At 38.1% G+C, this 20,337-nt stretch overlaps 4 protein-coding genes and 1 pseudogene across 5 annotated transcripts; 3 read left to right on the forward strand and 2 right to left on the reverse strand.

Annotated features, from left to right (window-relative positions):
• The first annotated feature begins 3,853 nt into the window (after positions 1–3,853).
• On the forward strand, positions 3,854–6,634 carry LOC108805375 (poly(A)-specific ribonuclease PARN). The gene is made up of 6 exons (XM_018577410.2): positions 3,854–4,307; positions 4,401–4,534; positions 4,615–4,922; positions 5,004–5,120; positions 5,311–5,708; positions 5,786–6,634. Exons 1-6 carry the CDS (start codon positions 3,943–3,945, stop codon positions 6,525–6,527), a joined length of 2,064 nt encoding a protein of 687 aa, XP_018432912.1. The 5' UTR covers positions 3,854–3,942; the 3' UTR covers positions 6,528–6,634.
• Positions 6,635–6,688: 54 nt separating this feature from the next.
• LOC108805389 (cysteine synthase 2) lies at positions 6,689–8,797 on the reverse strand. Its single transcript, XM_018577429.2, has 6 exons — positions 8,545–8,797; positions 8,371–8,445; positions 8,113–8,256; positions 7,653–8,030; positions 7,310–7,545; positions 6,689–7,216 (listed from the first exon to the last, which is right to left on the reverse strand). Exons 1-6 carry the CDS (start codon positions 8,740–8,742, stop codon positions 6,994–6,996), a joined length of 1,254 nt encoding a protein of 417 aa, XP_018432931.1. The 5' UTR covers positions 8,743–8,797; the 3' UTR covers positions 6,689–6,993.
• A 2,401-nt stretch (positions 8,798–11,198) lies between these two features.
• LOC108849988 (mitochondrial import inner membrane translocase subunit TIM50-like) lies at positions 11,199–12,827 on the forward strand (annotated as a pseudogene).
• Positions 12,828–14,344: 1,517 nt separating this feature from the next.
• Positions 14,345–15,546, forward strand: LOC108805414 (serine acetyltransferase 1, chloroplastic). The gene has a single exon (XM_018577459.2). The coding sequence runs from the start codon at positions 14,454–14,456 to the stop codon at positions 15,408–15,410; it is 957 nt and encodes a 318-aa protein (XP_018432961.2). The 5' UTR covers positions 14,345–14,453; the 3' UTR covers positions 15,411–15,546.
• Positions 15,547–15,632: 86 nt separating this feature from the next.
• Positions 15,633–18,076, reverse strand: LOC108805400 (uncharacterized). 2 transcript variants are annotated; one of them, XM_018577448.2, is made up of 6 exons: positions 17,559–18,074; positions 17,041–17,179; positions 16,678–16,941; positions 16,518–16,599; positions 16,219–16,415; positions 15,633–16,129 (listed from the first exon to the last, which is right to left on the reverse strand). In XM_018577448.2, the coding sequence occupies exons 1-6, from the start codon at positions 17,762–17,764 to the stop codon at positions 15,839–15,841; spliced, it is 1,179 nt and encodes a 392-aa protein (XP_018432950.2). In that variant the 5' UTR covers positions 17,765–18,074; the 3' UTR covers positions 15,633–15,838. The 2 variants fall into 2 exon arrangements, with proteins under 2 accessions (XP_018432950.2, XP_018432942.2); XM_018577440.2 differs by having other exon boundaries at positions 15,664–16,129; positions 16,219–16,418; positions 17,559–18,076.
• Between the last annotated feature and the right edge of the window lie 2,261 nt (positions 18,077–20,337).

A 20,337-nucleotide genomic window follows, 5' to 3' on the forward strand; every position in this document is an offset into this window, starting at 1 on the left:
GAAATTGTAAAATGTATTCATATTATATTTCAATTTATATTATAAAAATTCAAAACTAAAATATTTTCTATAAATTTTTAAAATTGAATAAAATGATTTTATAAATATAAATTTTATATTTATCATATTATTATGATTTTTAATATTTTTATAATTACATAAAATGTAAATATTGTTAAATTATTATTTAACAGATGTTGCGTTTGGTAGTTTACCAGTCATAAGAGTCCCGCAAACGCAACAATTTCTAACAATTGTACCAGTCGTACAAATCTCTAGAAAATGCTTAAAACCGCAACCACCCGCACCCGCAAACTCCCGCAACCGCAACCGCAACCGCTGCGGTTACACCAGTCAGGCCCTAACTCTGTTTAATCATTCTGTTACCCAAGTTAACGTTGTGTTTAATTTGGTTTAGTCAAACTAAGTTAATGTTTAAAATGGCTAGTCAAATTAAGTTGGTGCTTTAAATGGTCGAAGGGAAAATTCAGGTTTTTTTCAACCAAATTTGAAAGTTCGTGATTTAAATGACAATTTTCCCATTATATATTAACTGATTAATATCACAAAAGCCCATATACAAAGGTTTTTATTGGTAAAAGCATTAGCATAACTTTTATGTTTCTTATTATCAAATTAAAAATTATTAGAATAACATTTTAAAAATGCAAATGCTCTTCAAATATTCTTTATCCAATGATTTTATATCAAGATTTTGGTAGACCATTTGCAATTATAATATATATAAAAAAACTTAAATTTTTCTGTATGTTTTAATATTATATATTGATACTCCATTTTTTTGTATAAATAAACCAATATAACATTTATAAATTAACTTTGTGTTAAATTTCTTTGTATTTTAATATTTTTGTGTGTATAAATATTAAATACTTTAATTTAATTTTATAATTTAAAAATTAGTTGATATATTAAGTTATTAAATTATATTTATGATTTAATGTAATGATTTAATAGTTCTATTATTTTCAAAAAAAAAATCTATATAACTTATTCATATATACATATTTTATATCATTTATGCAAGTCAAACTTAAGTTAATATTAATATATAATTATTTAATAATAATTATGATATTATTTAGATATTTATAAAAAAATAAACAGTTTGGCATTTATATTCGAGAACAATATTTGAAGAATTTATTAGATTACAATCTTAGAAAAAATGAAATGAACATGTATACTATTTAGTTAAAAAGTGAAGTATTAAAAATACTACTAATAAACTGTTACGAGTGTTAGAGAATACAATTTTATAATATCTCACAATTGTCTAAGTTCGTGCTTCTATTTTAATAGTATTTTTTTATGTGAAACATTTTTAGTCCTTAAATAATTGATTAAGAAAAGTAAGTAGAGAATTTTTGAGAAGAGGATCCAAGCATAAGCTAAGACCATCTGCAACAGGAGTCCGTTGAGAGTCCTTAACGTTTTAACCTAGGCAAATTAGTTAGAATAATATTATTTAAACTAAATAACCTAAGGATCAAATCCTTACTAAGGGATTTAAGGATTTGATCCTTAGCACAGCTGGCAGCTTGAGATCCCCTTCTCTCTTCTCTCTCTTTTGTCTTCTCGTCACTTCCAAGATGTGTTCTTGCTCCTGTAAAGCTTCAGACTGTTGAGCTCCCTTGCTTCTGATCGAGTTCTTTGTTAATGGTCATCATTAATCATCATCATTGGCATTTGTTGACACTCCAAGTCTGTGTCTTTGTCCCTCTTTAACATCTGCTTCTGCACAATCTCAGGTACCCATTTCACTACCTTCATAAAAGTTTTCATTTTTTTGATTTAGTGTTTCTGAAGATTCATAAAGCTAAAACCTTGTTTGATCCGATCCCTTTTTGACGGATGTGGAGAGACAGCTCTGAAAAAAGTGAAAATTAAACCCAAAAAAGGTCAGTGTTAACCGTATTGCTTTTTTTGTAATAATACTTTTTGTTTCTGTAAGAAGAGAGATTGATTTTTGTTTCTGTAAGAAGAAGAATTAGAGATGCAGGAGGCCTGTGCTAAAAGAGAATATCCAACCCATCAGGTTTTCGTGCTGATTTGATTGATTTTTTTTGTATAACTATGCTTGCTTTCTGCATTGAATCTTCCCCAGCTCCTCCTCCTTTCATGTCTCTGTGTTCTTCAATTTTCTCCAGTTTTTTTTATTTTTTTAATACATATTGAAATTGATGTTTGTTGATGGGTTTCAACGTGGGATCATGTCTTTTGCTGTACAATTCTGAAAGAGTTCATTTTTATTGGTTTACAGCTCAATTTTTCTGCAAAAGTTTCTCTCTTTCTGATCCAAACTGTCAATTTTTAGTTTGATCGGATACATAGTTATGATACTGATGTGAGATCATGTTGTGTTGCTTGCTGCAGATGGCATCATCATGCTAATATGATTAGATTGAGTGTCTGGTGGGGACTAAGTTTTAAGTGGTGAAGCTGTCATCATAGTTCCTAATGGGGGTGAGGTACTTGCAGTTCTCCGTCGCATCAACAGCTCTGAGCTTTACGGGTCTTCAAGTCTGGACAGAGATGTCTCTGGATAGACTTAGAGCAGATGTGAACAACTAGGTACTCTCTGAGATCTTTATGTATTAGAGCGTAACGAAAACATTGCTTGCTGAGAGGAGACAAGGCGATGCAGCTTCTTGAGAGTGGCTTGAAAGTGAAATAACACTGGCTGCTTTGGATTTGGATTTTGAGGAGATTAATCTTGGAATCAAGTAAGCGTTGATATAAGGTCATTCTCTGTATCAAACACTGGTTGATGATGGCTCTCTGATTTTTCGTTAAAGGATATTATTATGTTGCATACAGAGTGTGTCATACTCTGTTATTAGACACTCTGTGGAGCTGTTACAATTGGCAACTGATATGGAGAATATAGGTTGAATCATTTATTTGTGAATATAAGGATTCCTCAATGAGTCCACCATTGGACTCATTTTTTTATTTAAAGTCTTTGACTATTCAATTAAAAAGAAATATAGTAAAATAATAGCTAAGGATTACTTAGTGGAATCCACCATTGTGGATGGTCTAAGTACCATGGAATTCTTTTCTTTGTATCTAATGTTTTATGTTCTTTCTTTCTCAAAACATAATCATAAAAATGCAGTAATATACAAACATTATTGTTACATTAACAAAAGCATTTGCCTAGCCTAGCATAGATGAAAAAAGAATCATATTACATAACTTTCAAAAAGCCATAGTTATAGTCCATCAGTGTATCTTTCTATATCCTTTTAGTGATTCAATCCTCAGTATTAGAAGATCTGAAAGACCATAAATTATGCAAGAGCTAGTGAATGTTTTACAATGTGGATGACAATGAAGAGGACAAACATACTTTCCTGGCATTCTGATGTTTGTTTGAACTTTAAAGCCACACTTAAGTTTCTTGCTTATTATTTCAACATATCGAGTTGTTCAACTCAGAAGCTCTTGATGTTGGCAAAGAAGTTCTTGTATTGGTTTCAGATTCAAGTGTGGAAAGACCAATAAACTTTCTCTTGTCAAGGGATGCATGCTACGGATCCGTTTGGTGAGAGACTTGTTTATCTTGTTGTTCACACAATGGATTCTGATCATTTGGGATTTTATCAACGCTGTTGGATAACAATTGGCTCTTGTGATCTGTTAACAAATGGTAGAAGGCAGTAAATCCTTCAAATCAAAGAGCTTACATAAAAAAAAAACCTTTAAAACCTAAGGACAAACCAATCACGCCGTTTGAAGCCATGTAAAGAGAAGTGTTGACCGTTTTAGTTCACAGTGCAATTTCGATTTTCCCGAATGTGGTTGAACGGCACCGTTTGGTCGTCGGAATCAACACTCTCTTTCTTTCCTAGCAAAACCTAAAGGAAAAAGGGAGGGGCCAGCCAACTGCCATTTTCTCCGTTCAAAAAAAAAAAGATGCGGCGGCACAAGCGATGGCCTCTGAGGCCTCTCGCCAGTGCTTTGATTCGTTCACGCTTCTGCTTCTCTTCGGCGACGGAGACGGTCACGACGGAGGCCTTCCCGTTAAAGCACGTGACGAGATCGAACTTCGAGACAACGCTGAATGAGCTGCGTGCACATGTGAAGGCTGCTGATTTCGTGGCGATCGACCTCGAGATGACAGGCGTGACGAGCGCTCCGTGGCGAGACTCTTTGGAGTTCGACAGATACGACGTCAGATACCTAAAAGTGAAAGACTCAGCCGAGAAATTCGCCGTCGTTCAGTTCGGCGTCTGTCCCTTCCGATGGGATTCTCACACTCACTCATTCCTCTCTCACCCGTTTGTCTCTCTCTCTCTCTCTATATCTCTAGCTGCGTTTGGTCTTGTTCATTTCTGTAACTATAGATGGGTTGATTATTTTTTTGGGCGCAGGCACAATTTCTTTATATTTCCTCGACAAGAGCTCACGTTTGATCATCCACCAGCTCATGAGTTTCTCTGCCAGACCACATCCATGGACTTCCTTGCTAAGTATCAATTTGATTTCAACGCCTGCATACATGAAGGTGCTACCTCCTTTCCCCCCTTTTTCATGAATTAGCAAGAGAGTCCTTAGAGGAATTCACATATTTTTCAATAATGCCAGGGATCTCTTATTTGTCCAGACGACAAGAGGAAGATGCAAGTAACCGTTTTGAAATGCTATATAGCCAGCAAGGCGTGGTGGAAGTAGAGGATTTCAAGTTGGTGAGATTGGCTGATGTTCTCTTTGCTGAAAGGATGAAGAATAAGCTGAATGAATGGCGGTCTGAGCTCTTACATGGTGGTCCGAATGCATCTTCTCAGTCTTCTTCAAATGGGTTGACACAGAGTACTGAAACTGTGTTCTATCACATGCGTCCAGCTCTCAATCTGCGGGGTTTCACTTCTCATCAGCTCAGAGTTATTCAATTGGTAATCCTCTTTGTTCTGAGTGATTTATCTTCTGACTGTAATTTTATTTCTAAACGTTGGCTCTGTATTTGGCTTTTGCAGGTTTTAAAAAGGCATTTTGGAGATCTTGTCTACATACATGCGAATGATAAAAGTTCCTCTTGTTCCCAAGACTTTGTTGTGTACACTGATTCTGAATCCGACAAGGAAAATCTCTTGGTAAGGTACCATTTATATTGCTGGAAAGATTTGTTACCATTTAGATACATATGTCCTTGGATCTTTACTGACTAAGGTGAAATGAATTAATTTGATGATATCAAAGTTCAGGCGCGAGTAGTCACTGGTTCTTCTGCGTAAAACCCTTCTTTGATCTCATATTGTTACTGTGATGTGAATCTTTTTACAGAAGGAGGCAAAGGATGAACGCAAGAGAGTGGCCGAAAGAAAAATACAATCTGCAATCGGGTTCCGTCATGTGATTGATCTGCTTTCTTCGGAGAAAAAGTTGATTGTTGGTCACAATTCTATCCTGGATATTGCACATGTATACAGCAAGTTTGTGGGTCCTCTTCCTCCAACCGCTGAGGAATTCGTGGCCTCCATCAGGGACCACTTTCCTTACATCGTTGACACCAAAATACTCGTAAACGTGAATCCAATGTTGCATCAGAGGATGAAGAAGTCCAGTACATCACTATCCTCTGCCTTCTCATCGTTATGTCCACAAATCGAGCTTCCTTCTCGAGGCTCTGACTCGTTTCTTCAGCAGCGTGTCAAGATTGACGTTGAAGTAGATAACATTAGGTTTGTGTTCCTCTTCTATTCTTAGCATAAACATCTCTATTCCATTCTGGCTAATAAACTTCTTTTCTCTGTTTCAGGTGTTCTAAGTGGAACGCAGGAGGCAAACACGAAGCTGGTTATGATGCTTTCATGACAGGTTGCATCTTTGCACAGGCGTGTAGTCATCTAGGCTTCGACTTCAACCGTCCATCAGTGGACTTTGCCCATAACGAGAAACTTGAAAAGTACATTAACCGTCTTTATCTAAGCTGGTCGAGAGGAGATATCATCGACCTTCGAGAAAGCCATAGTAATGCAGAGAACTGGCGAGTCTCAAAGTTTAAATACGAGAAGATAGTACTCATCTGGAACTTCCCACGAAAACTAAAGGCTAGAGAGATCAAAGAATGCATCTGCAAAGCCTTTGGCTCGACTTCCGTCACTTCTGTCTACCACTTGGACGACACTGCGGTTTTCGTCTTGTTCAAGAACTCAGAACTCGTTTCAGAGTTCCTAAAGCTCAAGGAGCAGCTGGAGTCAGACGATGGTCCTGTCAGGGTCATTCACCCTCTCTCCAAAATCCTTGAAGGAGGGAACACCGGAGCTGCAGACTACGAAGCCTACAAAGAGATTTGCAGCTCACACATCTCAAAGGTCCTATTCTCTGACCAAGCTGAAACAGTTGGTGTCAAACCAAAAACAAGAGCCGACCCAAAAGGTGAGACAAGCTCTGAGACTGGAAGAAAAGAGAAGATGGTCGCTGTGACTGATAAAGCCTCGGATTTGATCGATTCCTTTTTGGCAAATACAGTTAAACTCGAAGCTGCTAGGATCAACTAACCACGTTACATTTCTTATCAAATGCAGCGAGTCTCTCCTTTTTTGAATGAAAATTTTGTCAACTCAACATGAAAGGCATATAGTTTGATACCCAAATGTTTGTTTTATATTTGGCGCAGTTATAGCTTTAAGAAAAATAAACACATGAATGCAATAATATGTGTGGATAGATCACATAGTATTATCAATACTAATCTCAGACAATAGGTCGGATGGAGTCATCAAATGTTACACAACCAGTTTATATGCTACCTCTGGAACTCCCATAACTACTACATGCATTATTGCTTTGACTTTCTTCCGTTGAATCCGAACATAGCACTATGATCTATAAATCTAGTGTCCTTCATAGAGAGCTACAAAGAATATGTTACCCTGATGCCAACAAAAAATCAGCAAGGTTCCGACCGCCTGCGTGATGAATCTGAACCTATCGTAATGTTTAACAGATATATATGTCATTTTTTCACTTGATGCCGAGGAACTCTAATCCAACTGCGGTTGGAGTCAACCCGTAGAGAGCCAAGTACTGAGGGTCATGAAACTTGCTTAGATGCCTCATTCCGCTATCGCAAAGAATGGTGACAATTGTGTGACCAGGACCAAGGGCTTGAGCCACCCTCACTGCCCCAACACAGTTCATAGCCGAGGAGCTTCCAACAAAGAGTCCATCTTTCTTCAGCAGAAACCTGGGAACATAAAAATTAAGAAAGATAATCAAGATCGTAACAAAGAGCCTATATTTGTTCAGAAGAAACCTAGGAACATCAAAACACCGTTACCTCGACATCTCAACGGCTTCTTTATCAGTACCACGGAAACCGCCGTCAACTTTTGCCATCAGGAAATTCTGAGTAAGCCTATTGATCCCAATACCTTCAGTTATCGTATCAAATGGGTTTTTCAGACGACGTCCTTCAGCTTCCTCTCTTGTGTACATCACTCCCCTTGTTACTTTGTTGTACAGACCAGACCCAGGAGGATCGATCAGGAAGGTTTTAACCATTTCATTCTTTTCCTGTTCAAAAGCACATATCCTGTTTAATGAGCCTATTTTCTTTTGTTTGTTCATAACATGTACTAGAAATTACTCAATCATGCAGCTGTGCAAGATTAAGTGAATACCTGAAGGAACCTTGAAACGCCAGCCAAAGTACCTCCGGTTCCCGCAGCAGCAACAAACGCATCGATGTTACCATTTGTCTGGTGCCAGATTTCAGGGCCAGTACCTTCGTAATGAGCCCTATAATTTGCCAAGTTTTCAAATTGATCTGCAAAGAAGCCACCTGTAACTGACTCTGGGAACAAGGAAGGCTCATTCTCTTCCTCAGCTGTGCAAAAACCATTAGTTTTTTCCTGGTGTGCTAGTCTTCTCTTTGAGGAAGCTAAGTCATTAGCTTCGTCAGCACGTCGCCTAGCAATGTTGACGAAGTGATCTCTGTGAGTAATTGAGACTGGCCTCACCCTCTCAACGGTAGCTCCAAGGGCTTCAATTATTTGAGACTAAAAAAACAAGTCCAAAACCGATAAGTATAAAGGCATAAAAGAGAACAATATTATAGGATGATGAATGTGTTTGTTTAACCTTTTCAATAGCAACATCATCAGGAATAACAACATGGCATTGACAACCATAAGCGGGAGCAACAGTAGCAAGGCTGATGGCAGTACTCCCAACACTACCCTCTGTTACTATTCCCCCCGGAAACAGCTTACCAGATTCCAAAGCCTAACAAATTAAAAACAAAAACGCTTTACTTTAATAGCAATAACCATAATAACTAGTTAGAAAGCTTGGAATAAACTAATCACAGCAGACAATCAGAGGTAAGAGTAGTTATACCACTTCGATGATCTTGACAGCAACTCTGTCTTTAACGCTTCCTCCTGGATTCAAAAACTCACACTTTCCAAGGATCTGAACAACAAACAGAATCAAAGTTAATGTCTTTTTTTTTTAAACTCACTCAGAATCACCTACTAAAACTCTAGTTAAGAAAATGGAGAAAATAAAAACCTCACAGCCAGTAGCGTCGGAGAGGCTATTGATACGAATGAGAGGAGTATTGCCAATGGCATCTACGATCCCGTTTCTCCTACTCAGCTTCTCCTTCTTCCTCTGCTTCTTTTTATCGGAGAAGCCCAAGTAGTAGTAAGAAAGCATCACCATCGTCGCCGCTGCGACAACAGCGCCGGTTATCTTAACAGGCGCCATTGAAGCAGATTTTTCTTTTCAAGCTTTCTCGCCGCCTCCGTACATCAACCGGCGTATGTATATATTAGGTCGTCGGCGAAGCTAACAACTTTTACTCTATGTTTTTATTTTAACCCCTCTTTCTTCATTTAATTACAGATACAGAACAAATGTTTTCAAACTATCAGATATATCCTTTTTTAATTTGTAATCTTTTTGAGATCAAGATGTTGCACCCCCTTTTAATATCCTTTACTACATTTGATGATATTAGTGATGATCTAAATGTAAACTAATTAAATTGTTTTATGTAAAACACTTATAATAAGCACATAAAAAAAGGTTTGAGCATATTGAACCAACCGCATATGAATTTTCTGGAATTTATGCTTTCATGCTTAGCTTGATACTATTAGTAAACAGAGTGAAGAACAGAGTTTGCCTACAGTGACAATGATTGGGGAGGTTGCTCTGCTACTAAGCGTTCAACTGGAGGCTACTGCATGTTTCTAGGTAGCAACCTGATCTCCTGGTCTTCTCAGAAGCAGCCTACAGTCTCCAGAAGCTCGACTGAGGCAGAGTACCGGTCTCTCTCTGAAACTGCGTGTGAGATAACCTGAATTTGTATCCTGTTGCGTGAACTTGGAGTTCCTCTTCCTGAGACACCAGAGCTCTATGGAGATAATCTCTCTTCTGTTCACCTTACTGCTAATCCTACTTACCACAAGCGGTCCAAACACTTTGAGCTGGACTATCATTTTGTTAGGGAAAGAGTCGCGCTTAAAGCCTTGGTGGTCAAGCACATTCCAGCCCACCAACAAATCGCTGACATCTTCACCAAGTCCCTTCCTACTGCTGCGTTTGAGTCTCTGCGTTACAAACTAGGTGTTGATGTACCACCTACACCAAATTTGAGGGGGGCTATTAGTAAACAGAGTGAAGAACAGAGTTTGCCTACAGCTCAAGTTCAAACTTCTTTGTCTCCCGCCAAAGCAAGACTTTCTCGTGAAGCTAAAGGAAAGTCAAAGATGTGTGAAGAGGACAATGCAAGTGGTTCCAACTGTGACAGCTCAGAATTCAGAGATCAACGGTCACAAAAAGATCTGCTTTCCAAAAGCAAGCGTCACGACAAAACACTTCCCAAACCTTGTACGACATAGGTCTTCAATGTAAAGCTGTCAAATGCATTCTCAGCCTTTGATGGAGCAGCTGAAGCATGATGAAGACATCTGTCTTAGCCTAGGGCTTTCACTCTTTTGTATAAATGAGCTTGCTTTGTAACACTTGACCATCATGCCGAAATGAAATAAAGTTTCAATCTGTGTCATCTCTGTGCGTGGTTTTGAGGTTTATTTTAGATACATGATGATGAAATGTTGTTTTGTTTGGTCTCTGTAACTCTCTGGCCCGACACGGTAATGTTGGAAGATGGAGTCAATGCGTGAACTCAACAACTGGTTGCTCACCAAGTCTGGTCAGGTTCTTATCTCAGGTTCTCAATTATATTTCATATTGTATCCATAAACCAACGTTTCAGATATGTTCATTGTTTTCCTACTCATAATCACCCAAATCAATTGAGAAACCAGAAAACCTATCCCCATCAATGAAGCTTCGCAGATTATGTTCAGAATTACATGGTTTTATTTTTAATGCAATCATTTGGTTTTAATCCACATATTTCAAGCAAAGCTCATCATCAATGGTCATCTTTGATGAGAGCAACTACCATACTGATATCATTATTCAGTCGGAGTCTTTTAAAGCTTGTAGATTATAATTTCTTAGCTTTTTTCTTTTCAAAAAAGACTAGTCAAACTTCTTCATGTCGGGGCCATAAGAAATCATTTTCAATCATTTCTTCTATTTGTATGAATAAACCATCCCATCAAACCTCCTCATGGAGACATTTTTTCTTGGCGTAAATGCTAAAGAGTACTTTAGTTTTCTCGACTGTTTGTTATCTTGTGTAATGATTCGTTTGGGACTGGAAGATACAACGAAATTCATTCCGGTGAGACGTGAGGTTGTGGAATGCTCAACATTATAATATACGGTGATTATTTTCAAGTCTGAAAATTTTGAAGGGTGCAGTTTTTTCTCCTTGAGATTATTTGCTAGTGGTTTCTTTGATAAATTTGAACTCTCTATCAAACTTACAAAGTTTGTGGTTCTATTTTTATTTTGCTTTCCTCGAGTTTTGCTATTTCCAAAAGGACCGTATATTGTTTGTTAGATGTTGTCGTAGTCCATATAACCGTTTAAATTATTAATGAAGAATGCTTTATATAAAAAAAGCACATAAAAAAAAGAAATTTTTGTGCATTCTCTCAGTGGATGTAAAAAAATAAAGAAGAGGGTGGAGTGGACAAAATATCGGAGCTGAGATAAACCGACACCCAAACAGTGGAAATGAACCGATAAGTCTTAGTTTCCAAACACACCTTTTCTCCCATCACATTTCAAAATCTCTGGGAATGGCTTCGTCATCTTCTATTGCTCTTCGGTTACTTCAGCTTCGATCTCGTAATCCGTCAAGGCTACTCTCCACAGAAGCATCTTGTTCGAATCCATCTTCCTCTGGCCAGCAGCAGCAGTCCGATTTTCCACGGCAGAATCAGCTTCCTGAGAGGAAAGGTGTGCGGTTTCTTAGTAACGTAATCATATGGGCACTCACTGGTGCCACCGCTGCTGTTGGTTACACTAGCTTTGGTATCCCTCCCAACAGAATCTTGTCTACACTCTCGTTCTTGATTTGAATGAGACCCTCCTTTACACTGACTGGAAGGTAGGTAACACCACCCCCCCCCCCCCCATATTCTTCAATTTGCCTACTCATTACCACCCCCCATTGCATCGTTTATGTTGTCAATATTTTGCTTAAGAGTGTCCAGTCCTCGTACTCGTCTTTAACCTTTTCTGCCTTTTTATTTACTTCAACAAAAAAAAAAAGCGAGAGAGAGGGTGGAGAACGTTCAAAAGACCAGGTGTTGATGCATTCTTGGAGCACCTTTCCAAATTCTATGAGATTCTCGTCTATTCTGATCAGATGGACATGGTATTCTCCTCTCTATTCCCCCTATTCTTCTTTTTCTTTCTTTTTGCATGTGTAATATATTGCGGCAGTTAACACTTGTTTCTTTGCTTCTAGTACGTAGGACCCGTCTGCGAGAAGTTAGACCCAAATGGCTACATTCGTTATAAGCTAGCAAGAGGCGCTACCAAATATGACAATGGAAAGCACTATACGGTACCTTATCATACTCTGTCACCTTCCAAAGTAGCTCTTTCTCTACTAACTATTTTAAAACCCCCTCTCTTCTGTAGGATCTGTCAAAACTGAACAGAGACCCCAAGAGGATTCTGTATGAAAGCAGGAATGCTTTTAATACAAGCCTTCAGCCAGAGAATTGCGTGCCAATCAAGCCTTACAAACTCGAGTCCGATGACACGGCCCTTGTCGACCTAATACCCTTTCTTGAATGTAATTATTCTTCAAGTCCAGTCTCGTGAAGTGCCTTTATCAATGTTGGTTGGTTGGTTAATCCTATTTGTTTGTGTCCACAGATGTTGCACGTAACGGTCCAGCTGATATCAGACCGGTTCTAGCCTCCTACCGAGAGGAAAGATGTTGCGAAAGAGTTCTTTGAGAGGTCCGTAGAGTATCAAAACTGAGTCGAAGATGACTTTTTTTTCTTTGCCTATTCTATTAATGCAAAACCTGGTGCTAGTTGTCCACTAAGCAGCCCCTACTTGTGAATATGCAGGCGAATGCAAGAACAACGAGGACAAAGACAAGGCCGATTATGGAGGCGTTAAAAGGATCATTATTATGTATTAGTGAGAGACGATTATATCTTCATTTATGCACACCATGAACGAGAACAGTAGCTACTCTTCGAAAGTTGGAATCCAGTCTTTCTCATCGAAAAGAGTTTATGCTCTTACCTAATTTTTGCTCATGTGACCTTTTGTCTCGGCTTTACAGAGTAGACTTTTCCAACAGAACCAAAAATGAATATAAAAAGGTTCCTTTTTATTTGATTAACAAATATTAGATTGTTCTAACCTGCTTTGTTTTATTTGATTTGTTGCATTTTTCCTGATCTCAAAGTCCCAAAATTCCAACTAGATAATATAACTAATTGATAGTCTTTTTCTTTTGTCGAACGATAATTTATTTATTTAACCCATCGTTATACATACATGTAGGTTAAACCAACCAATATCTTGACACATGATACGATGTGTCAAAGGATAAATTAGTGGCAATTGACCAATGGCTAAGATTATTACATTTCCCAGTTCGTTCAAATGGATTAAGTATACAATTTGGATAAATTTCACCTGAAATTTGTCACCTTAAAACCAGAAAATTTGATTTTAAGAATTTGTCACGGGTCAATAGTGTGATATTTTGTTAAAACTAATAAAATGTCTTCAAACAATATAGTAGTACTTAAAAGATTCCAAGTTAAATAAAAATTAATCAGATAGTACTAATTAAAAGAGTGAGAAGTATATGATTAGATTCAGGAGGTAGCCTTGAATTTATGGAGTAATGAAAAGTCAAAGGACGATGGCTTCACGTAAAGTTAAGACAAACATAGACATACGTAACTACAAACGTCACCTTTCTTTTCCTTTTGGAGCCTCCTTTTCCTGCTTTAGCTTTACAAACAATTTCTTAATTTTTTGTTTTCTCGTTAATTGGCAAATTCTAATCATACTATAATTTTTGGTGAGACAATCATACTATTAGCGCTACTACATTTTTTTTCTTTGAACTAGTAATTCAAGTAGATTAGATATATAAAATACTATAGAAATAAACAATTTAGGAGGTTAAAAGAAAACATTTTTTCTTGACGTGTGTTGCTTGTCATATCAAGTAGGCCTGGGCATTCGGGTCGTCGGGTCGGGTTCGGACCGGGTCCTTTCGGGTCCGGGTCTTTCGGGTCTAGGAGTTTAGGACCCGATAGGGTAATTTCAAATTTTCGGTTCCGGATCAGTTCGGGTCGTACCGGGTCCGGGTCGGGTCGGGTCTTATATAGTTGGACCCATTCGGGTAACTAGAATTTATCGGTTCGGTTCTGGGTCGGGTTCGGGTCGGGTTCGGTTCGGGTTCAACCTAAAAAATACCTAAAAATACAAAAAAAATCTGAAAATATTAATATATCCGAAAATATTTGACATTTTATTTAAAATTTATGTTTTTATTATATTAAAATGTGTATATATACTAAACTATGCGAGATAAAACAATAGTTGGTTATCTCCTAGTGGCTGACCCCTTTGCTATGTAGACAAATAACCTGTCTTCGACTCCCCATTGATTCATTTTATTTAATTTATATTATTAATTCGGGTACCCGCCGGGTTTCGGGTTCGGGTCGGGTCGGGTCCAAGACCCGCGGGTCCTCTACAACAAGACCCGATAGGGTAATTTGATCGGGTCGGTTCCTACCCGGACCGGATTTTTTCGGGTCGGTTTCGGGTCGGGTCTTCGGGTCCGGGTAAAATGCCCAGGCCTAATATCAAGTTAACAACCTCTTACAATTTAACACAAAAACATTTTAAGAATACAAAACATACAGTAAAACAATTTTTTTTTTTTTTTTTTTGGAATAGTCAGAAGTCATGGCCATCTCCTATATAAAGCTTAGTCCATCTTCTTCTCCACACAAACCAATTCACTTCCTCTTCTTCTTCCAAACCCAAATATTTTAAAAATGACACCCTGCATCCACACCTCCAATACCCATCTTTCTCAAGACGATACTTCTCGGTTCCGTTACATGAACCTCTTCCCTGATCGGATTTCACGAACACCCATCACGAAAACCTCAAACTCAAGCTCTCTGGACGGTGATGGTGATGAAGTCTGGATTAAGATGATGGAAGAAGCTAAATCAAACGTCGAGCAAGAACCCATATTGTCAAGCTACTATTACTCTTCCATTACATCCCATCGGTCGTTAGACTCCGCTTTGGCGAACATTCTCTCCGTAAAGCTAAGCACTTTAACCTTACCGAGCAACACCCTCTTCGAGCTGTTCATCAGCGTCTTACAAGAAAGCCCAGAGATCACTGAATCGTTGAAGAAAGACCTAATAGCAGCAAAGGAAAGAGACCCGGCTTGCTTGAGCTACGTCCACTGCTTCCTAAGCTTCAAAGGCTTCCTCGCCTGCCAAGCTCATCGCATCGCTCACAAGCTCTGGACGCAAGACAGAAAGATCCTCTCTTTACTCATCCAGAACAGAGTATCCGAAGCTTTCGCTGTCGATATCCATCCGGGAGCGAAGATCGGAGATGGGATTCTGTTAGACCACGCGACGGGGGTGGTGATCGGCGAGACGGCGGTGGTCGGAGACAACGTTTCGATTCTACACGGGGTGACGCTGGGAGGGACGGGGAAACAGGGCGGCGATAGGCATCCGAAGATAGGGGATGGAGTGTTGATCGGAGCAGGGACTTGTATACTGGGGAGTATTAGGATAGGAGAGGGAGCTAAGGTTGGATCGGGTTCGGTGGTGCTTAAGGATGTGCCGCCGCGTACGACGGCGGTTGGGAATCCGGCGAGGTTGATAGGTGGGAAGGAGAATCCGAAAATGGGAGATAAGATTCCTCCAGGTTTGACCATGGACCAGACATCGTATTTGACCAACTGGTCTGATTATGTTATCTAAACAAACAGTTTAACACACAACAACAAAAAAAGTGTAATATTACTGTTTGTCCTTTGCGCTGCGTTTTCTTGTAACCAAAATCAAAGGCTAAGGTAAATCTCATTTGAGAATAGTTTTCATTAGTTTCTTTTAAGTCTTTAACCACTTTGCTGACAATGAAAGTATGAAGACAGAATAATGATCTTGGGGAAGTGGCATTTTTTTTTTTGAACACCCTTACACTGACATCTAAATTCCATTATATCAAAGACAATTGTAGAACTTTGTCTGATTCACATATAAACTATTACATCCATATGAATGCATATCTTCCAGCTAAAGGGTACAACACACTTTGTAAGACAAAAAAACCTATCAGAATTCATGTGGTTTTGAGTCATTTTAATGTAACCCCCAATCCCAATGACAAGGGGGTTGGGTTCTTACTTTTAAATACTGGAGTTGTGGGTGGTCTGCTGCTTGAGAGGAGTAGCACGTTTGTTGAGCTTGGTCAAGAGGTAAGCCAATGCTACTTTAGCACCCAAGGCCGAGTGACCACGTGACAAACAGATAGCAGCACCACCCACAAGGACCAGACCTTTTGCTATCAGTTTCTTTGACGGCTTTCTCAATATCTTCTTCTTCTTCTGTATAGCTACTTGAGTCGATATTCTTTCACCACCGTTAGTTCCCATGGAGGCTGTGACATCCACTGTCTGGCTTTCCAACTCTGATGGAACCTGTATGAACAAAAACGATAGATGTCAGAAAAGAAGAGAAGCCAAGACCCAAAACCGGTTGCTTCTTTGCATATTCAAACATCTCACACCTCTGCGATTAAGGTGAGGGCAGATAAAACGGACCCTTGGGGTCTGTGAGTGATTGCAACGTAATTACGAAACGCGTTGTCCATCTTAGAAACGTAACTCCAAATGCCTTTAGAGAAAGCGAGCTTGGCCATCTCAACATTTAACCCTGCATTTTCCTGGTGGAACATTTTGATCTCACAAGCATTTCTTCCCGGAACTGCTAAAAAAAAAAGAGTTTAAAGGTGGTTAGCAAAAGGCAATGAATATATGATCTATTCGAATGATTTAAATTGTTAAGCTGAATTTATGATCTAGTCACCTCTGCTGATCCGCCAACCAGATCTAAAGTGACTGACACGGACATACTTTTTCTGTCGCGGTACCAAATCATGATCACATTCCTAGTAAATATAACCAAGAAAACAAAGTTAAGTGTCAAGCTCCGTATCAGAGAGAAGTTTTTAATAAGTTGAATTAACCTTAGTGAAACAGAAGAAGTTGTCCTTGTTTCCCTGCCACAACTTCCAGGCAAGGACGTACTCCCTTGATGTCAACAAGGGGAACTTTTTGATAGTGCGACCAAACTCAATTCCGGTATTGCTATCAACTTGAAGTTGGTGATGAGCAACGACAGTCTTATCCCATTGCTTCCTAAAATCGTTGTCCATGTAAAAGTCCTTCAACATCTCAGGGGAGCAATCCTCAAATACAGTAACACTTAGGTACTTCATTGGACCACCATCCTAACAAGAACAACATAAAAGAAAGAACCAATGGAGGGGAGAGTTATACTTAAGCAAAAAAAAAAAAAAAAAAAGATATAAGAAGCTTTGTAGAGTTACGTTAGGGTTGCAGCGTTTAGCGGAGTAAGAAAGGCGATGGTTGGATTTGTGGATAACATGTTCCCACGCCTCTTTGCTTCCCTCCAAGTTTTGGATCAGCCATTTCAAATCTTCATCACAAACAACTCTTCTAAGTGTCCTGCAATAATACCATATAGAGAGAATCTCACGTATTATCAAAAAAAAAAGGAGAGACTGTGAATGAAATCATAGAGACAGATGCACAAAGAAAGAAAAAAAAAGAAGTAAAAAGATTCTTCTACTAATCAAATACGATAATAGTAAAAAGTTGATTCCTTTGGGTTAATAATAGCTCAACGAAATGGAAAACCAATCGAATCGACATAGAGCCCAAACACTAGAAAATAGCGTAGCTTACTTGAGCAAAAACGTTTAGCAGCAAAGAAAGTTTCTTTCTTCTTTATTTTTTCCATTGAAAACTAATTTCGGAAGTGCGACTCTAACACACAGATAACATGAGGGAAACAAAAAAAAAAAAAAAAACTTGGGGATGATACCTTGATGATTGGATTTGGGGATGGGAAACAGAGTCGGCAATGGAAGGAGAGGGAGAGGGAGAAGGAGAAGAAAAGAAGCGAAACTTGAACAAGATACGAAAGAGATATATTAAGAGAATCGATGTAGCGGTGGCCCAGGCTCCTCCCTCATACACAGTTACATCTCCCCAGAAAAATACCCTATTATTATTATTATTATTATTCATCGTCGAATCCGCCGACGAGATCTTGTAAAGCTAAATCGATTATTGAACCGTACGAGTTTCAATTTTGAGTCTATTGGCGTCCGACCAACTGACTCTCTCAAGTCATGTCTTGTCCCTTGTTCCAGTTGCGGGACGACCAAGCCAACCGCTTCCTCCACTCTCTCTCTCTCTGCCCTTTTCTTCTTCTTTTTTTCTCCTCTCGCCCTAAGATTTTACTTTCTCTTCTATTTCCACCCTTTCTTTTTTCTTTAACAATTTCACCCTTTCTCTGACCCTTACCATCTAAGGGGCCTCTCAATTTCTTTCTTTTCAACCAATGCTTACTGCTATTTATACCCCCCTACAATAACACCATCACTACTATTATATATTGACAGCTCAGACTCTCTCTTGATTTATAACCACAAACTCATCATATATATGATCTTAATTTATGAAAATAAGGCATCACCAACAAAAATGGATGTTTTTTCATTTAATTCAATTCTCTTTTTAGAAATTAAATATGTGGAAGAAATGCCAGTGTCATAAGATTCTTGTCTAATGGATAAGGCCCGTATGGCAACAGCTGATTCTATATGGATTCCTTCACTATCACAGTCATAAATACAGTCACCCATACATATCTAAGTCTAATATGTGGAGAAAAACATAAGAACCCAAAATCAAATAAATGAAATATTAAAGGGAGGCAATGCTTTCATTGGTTGGTTGGAAATCTTTGATATAATTTGTATTTAATGAAACTTAAAAATAAGACTACTGTGCAAGAAACAACATGAGAGCAGTGTCTTTCATTCTTCTTTTTTCAACCCAACCCAAAAGAAATATGACTCTAATTCAGGCCTTATTCTTTGGGTCTAACTACTGATTTTGATCAGGCCCACTGCAATTCAAAACATATGTGTGCAATTGAACACTGAATCAATAGATGAACAAATATGTGATGTGAGCTGGTCAGATTCAAGTATTATTGGCCAAAAAACCGTAATAATTTGACGTAAAAATATGTATTAAATTGTTCCCAAGTTAGAGATTATAATTTGTATTAAATAGGTGTTCAAAAAAAAAAAATTGTATTTAAATAGAACTTTAAAATAAGACTACTGAGCAGTGTCTTTCATTCTTCTTTTATCAACCCAACCCAACGGATTGTTCTCAATTGGTGAAGATGGTTTCGGAACCAGAAGAATGGCCGGCTTTTGTAAGCTATCTAGAAAACATCAGGAGTCTAAAAAGGAGTTTTCATAGCTCAGAGACTATTCATATACCAAGGACGCAAAACATTATGGCGGATCCCTTAGCACGTGGTGTGAGGCAACAATCGTCGTTTATTGTCCATATGGATACCGAGCAGCCAGTTTGGATTACAGAGTCTATATGAGTCTGTAATGTTGTCGACCAAAAAAAAAATCAACCCAACCCAAAAGAAATATGACTCTAATTCAGGCCTTATTCTTTGGCCCTAATTACTAATTTTGATCAGGCCCACTACAATTGAACACTAATAGATAAACAAATATGTGATGTGCTATTATGACTGAGCTGGTCAGCTTTCATGGGGACAAAAAGATTCAAGTATTATTGGCCAAAAAACCGGAATTAATTTGACGTAAAAATATTTATTAAACTGTTCCAAAGTTAGAGATTATAATATGCCAGGGATTGAGACATCACACCACTTGGTTCCCTTTATATGATTTAACCTTTACCAAAGGTATTGGTCAATAATACTATAATGCAAGTGGATAACTAAGAGAATGTAGAGTGAATTCATTTAAATAAGAACATACGAGCATATGTTGTTCTCATTCTTATCTTTTTTTTTTGTCCGTTAAATTCATTACCAAAATATTATGAGGGAAAGCACGGATAAAATACTTTTTTTTTCTTTTTGAGGATAAAATACTTAAAGTAGGTAAAGAAACACTTACCCCAGATGATAGAGGAACCAAGTACAAAAGAATAATAATGAGAACTTTAGCCGCTAGATCTAGTGTCAACAACTAACAGGCGCATAAGAGAAATACAATGGCAATGTATGACAAGTCCGTGACATTTCTATGTAATGTAATGAATTACGATGACACACACAATTAAAATGAAAAATCTTTTAAATATTAATTCGAATTGTTCTTTATAAAGTTGACCATTTGCAAAATTTTGTGTGGGTGTGTTTTGTTTACGGCCCATCTAATTTCATTAGCAATTTTTTAAAGTTTTAATGGTTACTAGTAATTTACCATTTAAAAATACAACCTTTACTTAAATCTCTTAAAGCATAACAAAAGACTGACGCAGTAGATATCATGGACACTAATATAGAATATTTTTTTAAAAATGTGTAGTCTCGTTTGCAATTATAACTTATCCAAGACGGATTTTGCTGGGGTTCATCAAAGCATCTTTTTTTTTGTTTCCAACTCCCCAAGTTGCATATGATTGATCTTAAGAAAATACTTTAATAGTCCCTATTAATTAATTTAAACATCACTACTACTTGTCTCTTAAGTGTTCGGGAGCGAGTGTGTTTGACTGGACTGCGAGAGACATTCAGTTGGTACGTCGAGTAC

Source organism: Raphanus sativus, chromosome 1 (assembly GCF_000801105.2).
Source record: "Raphanus sativus cultivar WK10039 chromosome 1, ASM80110v3, whole genome shotgun sequence".
In the NCBI taxonomy this organism is placed as follows: domain Eukaryota; kingdom Viridiplantae; phylum Streptophyta; class Magnoliopsida; order Brassicales; family Brassicaceae; genus Raphanus; species Raphanus sativus.

Excerpts from the sequence above, each read along its gene's own strand:
- LOC108805389 (XM_018577429.2), bottom strand. The coding sequence starts at position 8,742 with ATGGCGCCTGTTAAGATAACCGGCGCTGTTGTCGCAGCGGCGACGATG. Across the intron at positions 8,446-8,544 it reads CCGACGCTACTGGCTGTGAG|ATCCTTGGAAAGTGTGAGTT; the intron begins GTTTTTATTTTC and ends TTTGTTGTTCAG. Across the intron at positions 8,031-8,112 it reads ATGATGTTGCTATTGAAAAG|TCTCAAATAATTGAAGCCCT; the intron begins GTTAAACAAACA and ends TTGTTTTTTTAG.
- LOC108805400 (XM_018577440.2), bottom strand. The coding sequence starts at position 17,764 with ATGAATAATAATAATAATAATAATAGGGTATTTTTCTGGGGAGATGTA. Across the intron at positions 17,180-17,558 it reads CCCCAAATCCAATCATCAAG|GACACTTAGAAGAGTTGTTT; the intron begins GTATCATCCCCA and ends GTATTATTGCAG. Across the intron at positions 16,942-17,040 it reads CTAAACGCTGCAACCCTAAC|GATGGTGGTCCAATGAAGTA; the intron begins GTAACTCTACAA and ends TGTTCTTGTTAG.
- LOC108805414 (XM_018577459.2), top strand. The coding sequence starts at position 14,454 with ATGACACCCTGCATCCACACCTCCAATACCCATCTTTCTCAAGACGAT.
- LOC108805375 (XM_018577410.2), top strand. The coding sequence starts at position 3,943 with ATGCGGCGGCACAAGCGATGGCCTCTGAGGCCTCTCGCCAGTGCTTTG. Across the intron at positions 5,121-5,310 it reads CCGACAAGGAAAATCTCTTG|AAGGAGGCAAAGGATGAACG; the intron begins GTAAGGTACCAT and ends ATCTTTTTACAG. Across the intron at positions 5,709-5,785 it reads GTTGAAGTAGATAACATTAG|GTGTTCTAAGTGGAACGCAG; the intron begins GTTTGTGTTCCT and ends TCTCTGTTTCAG.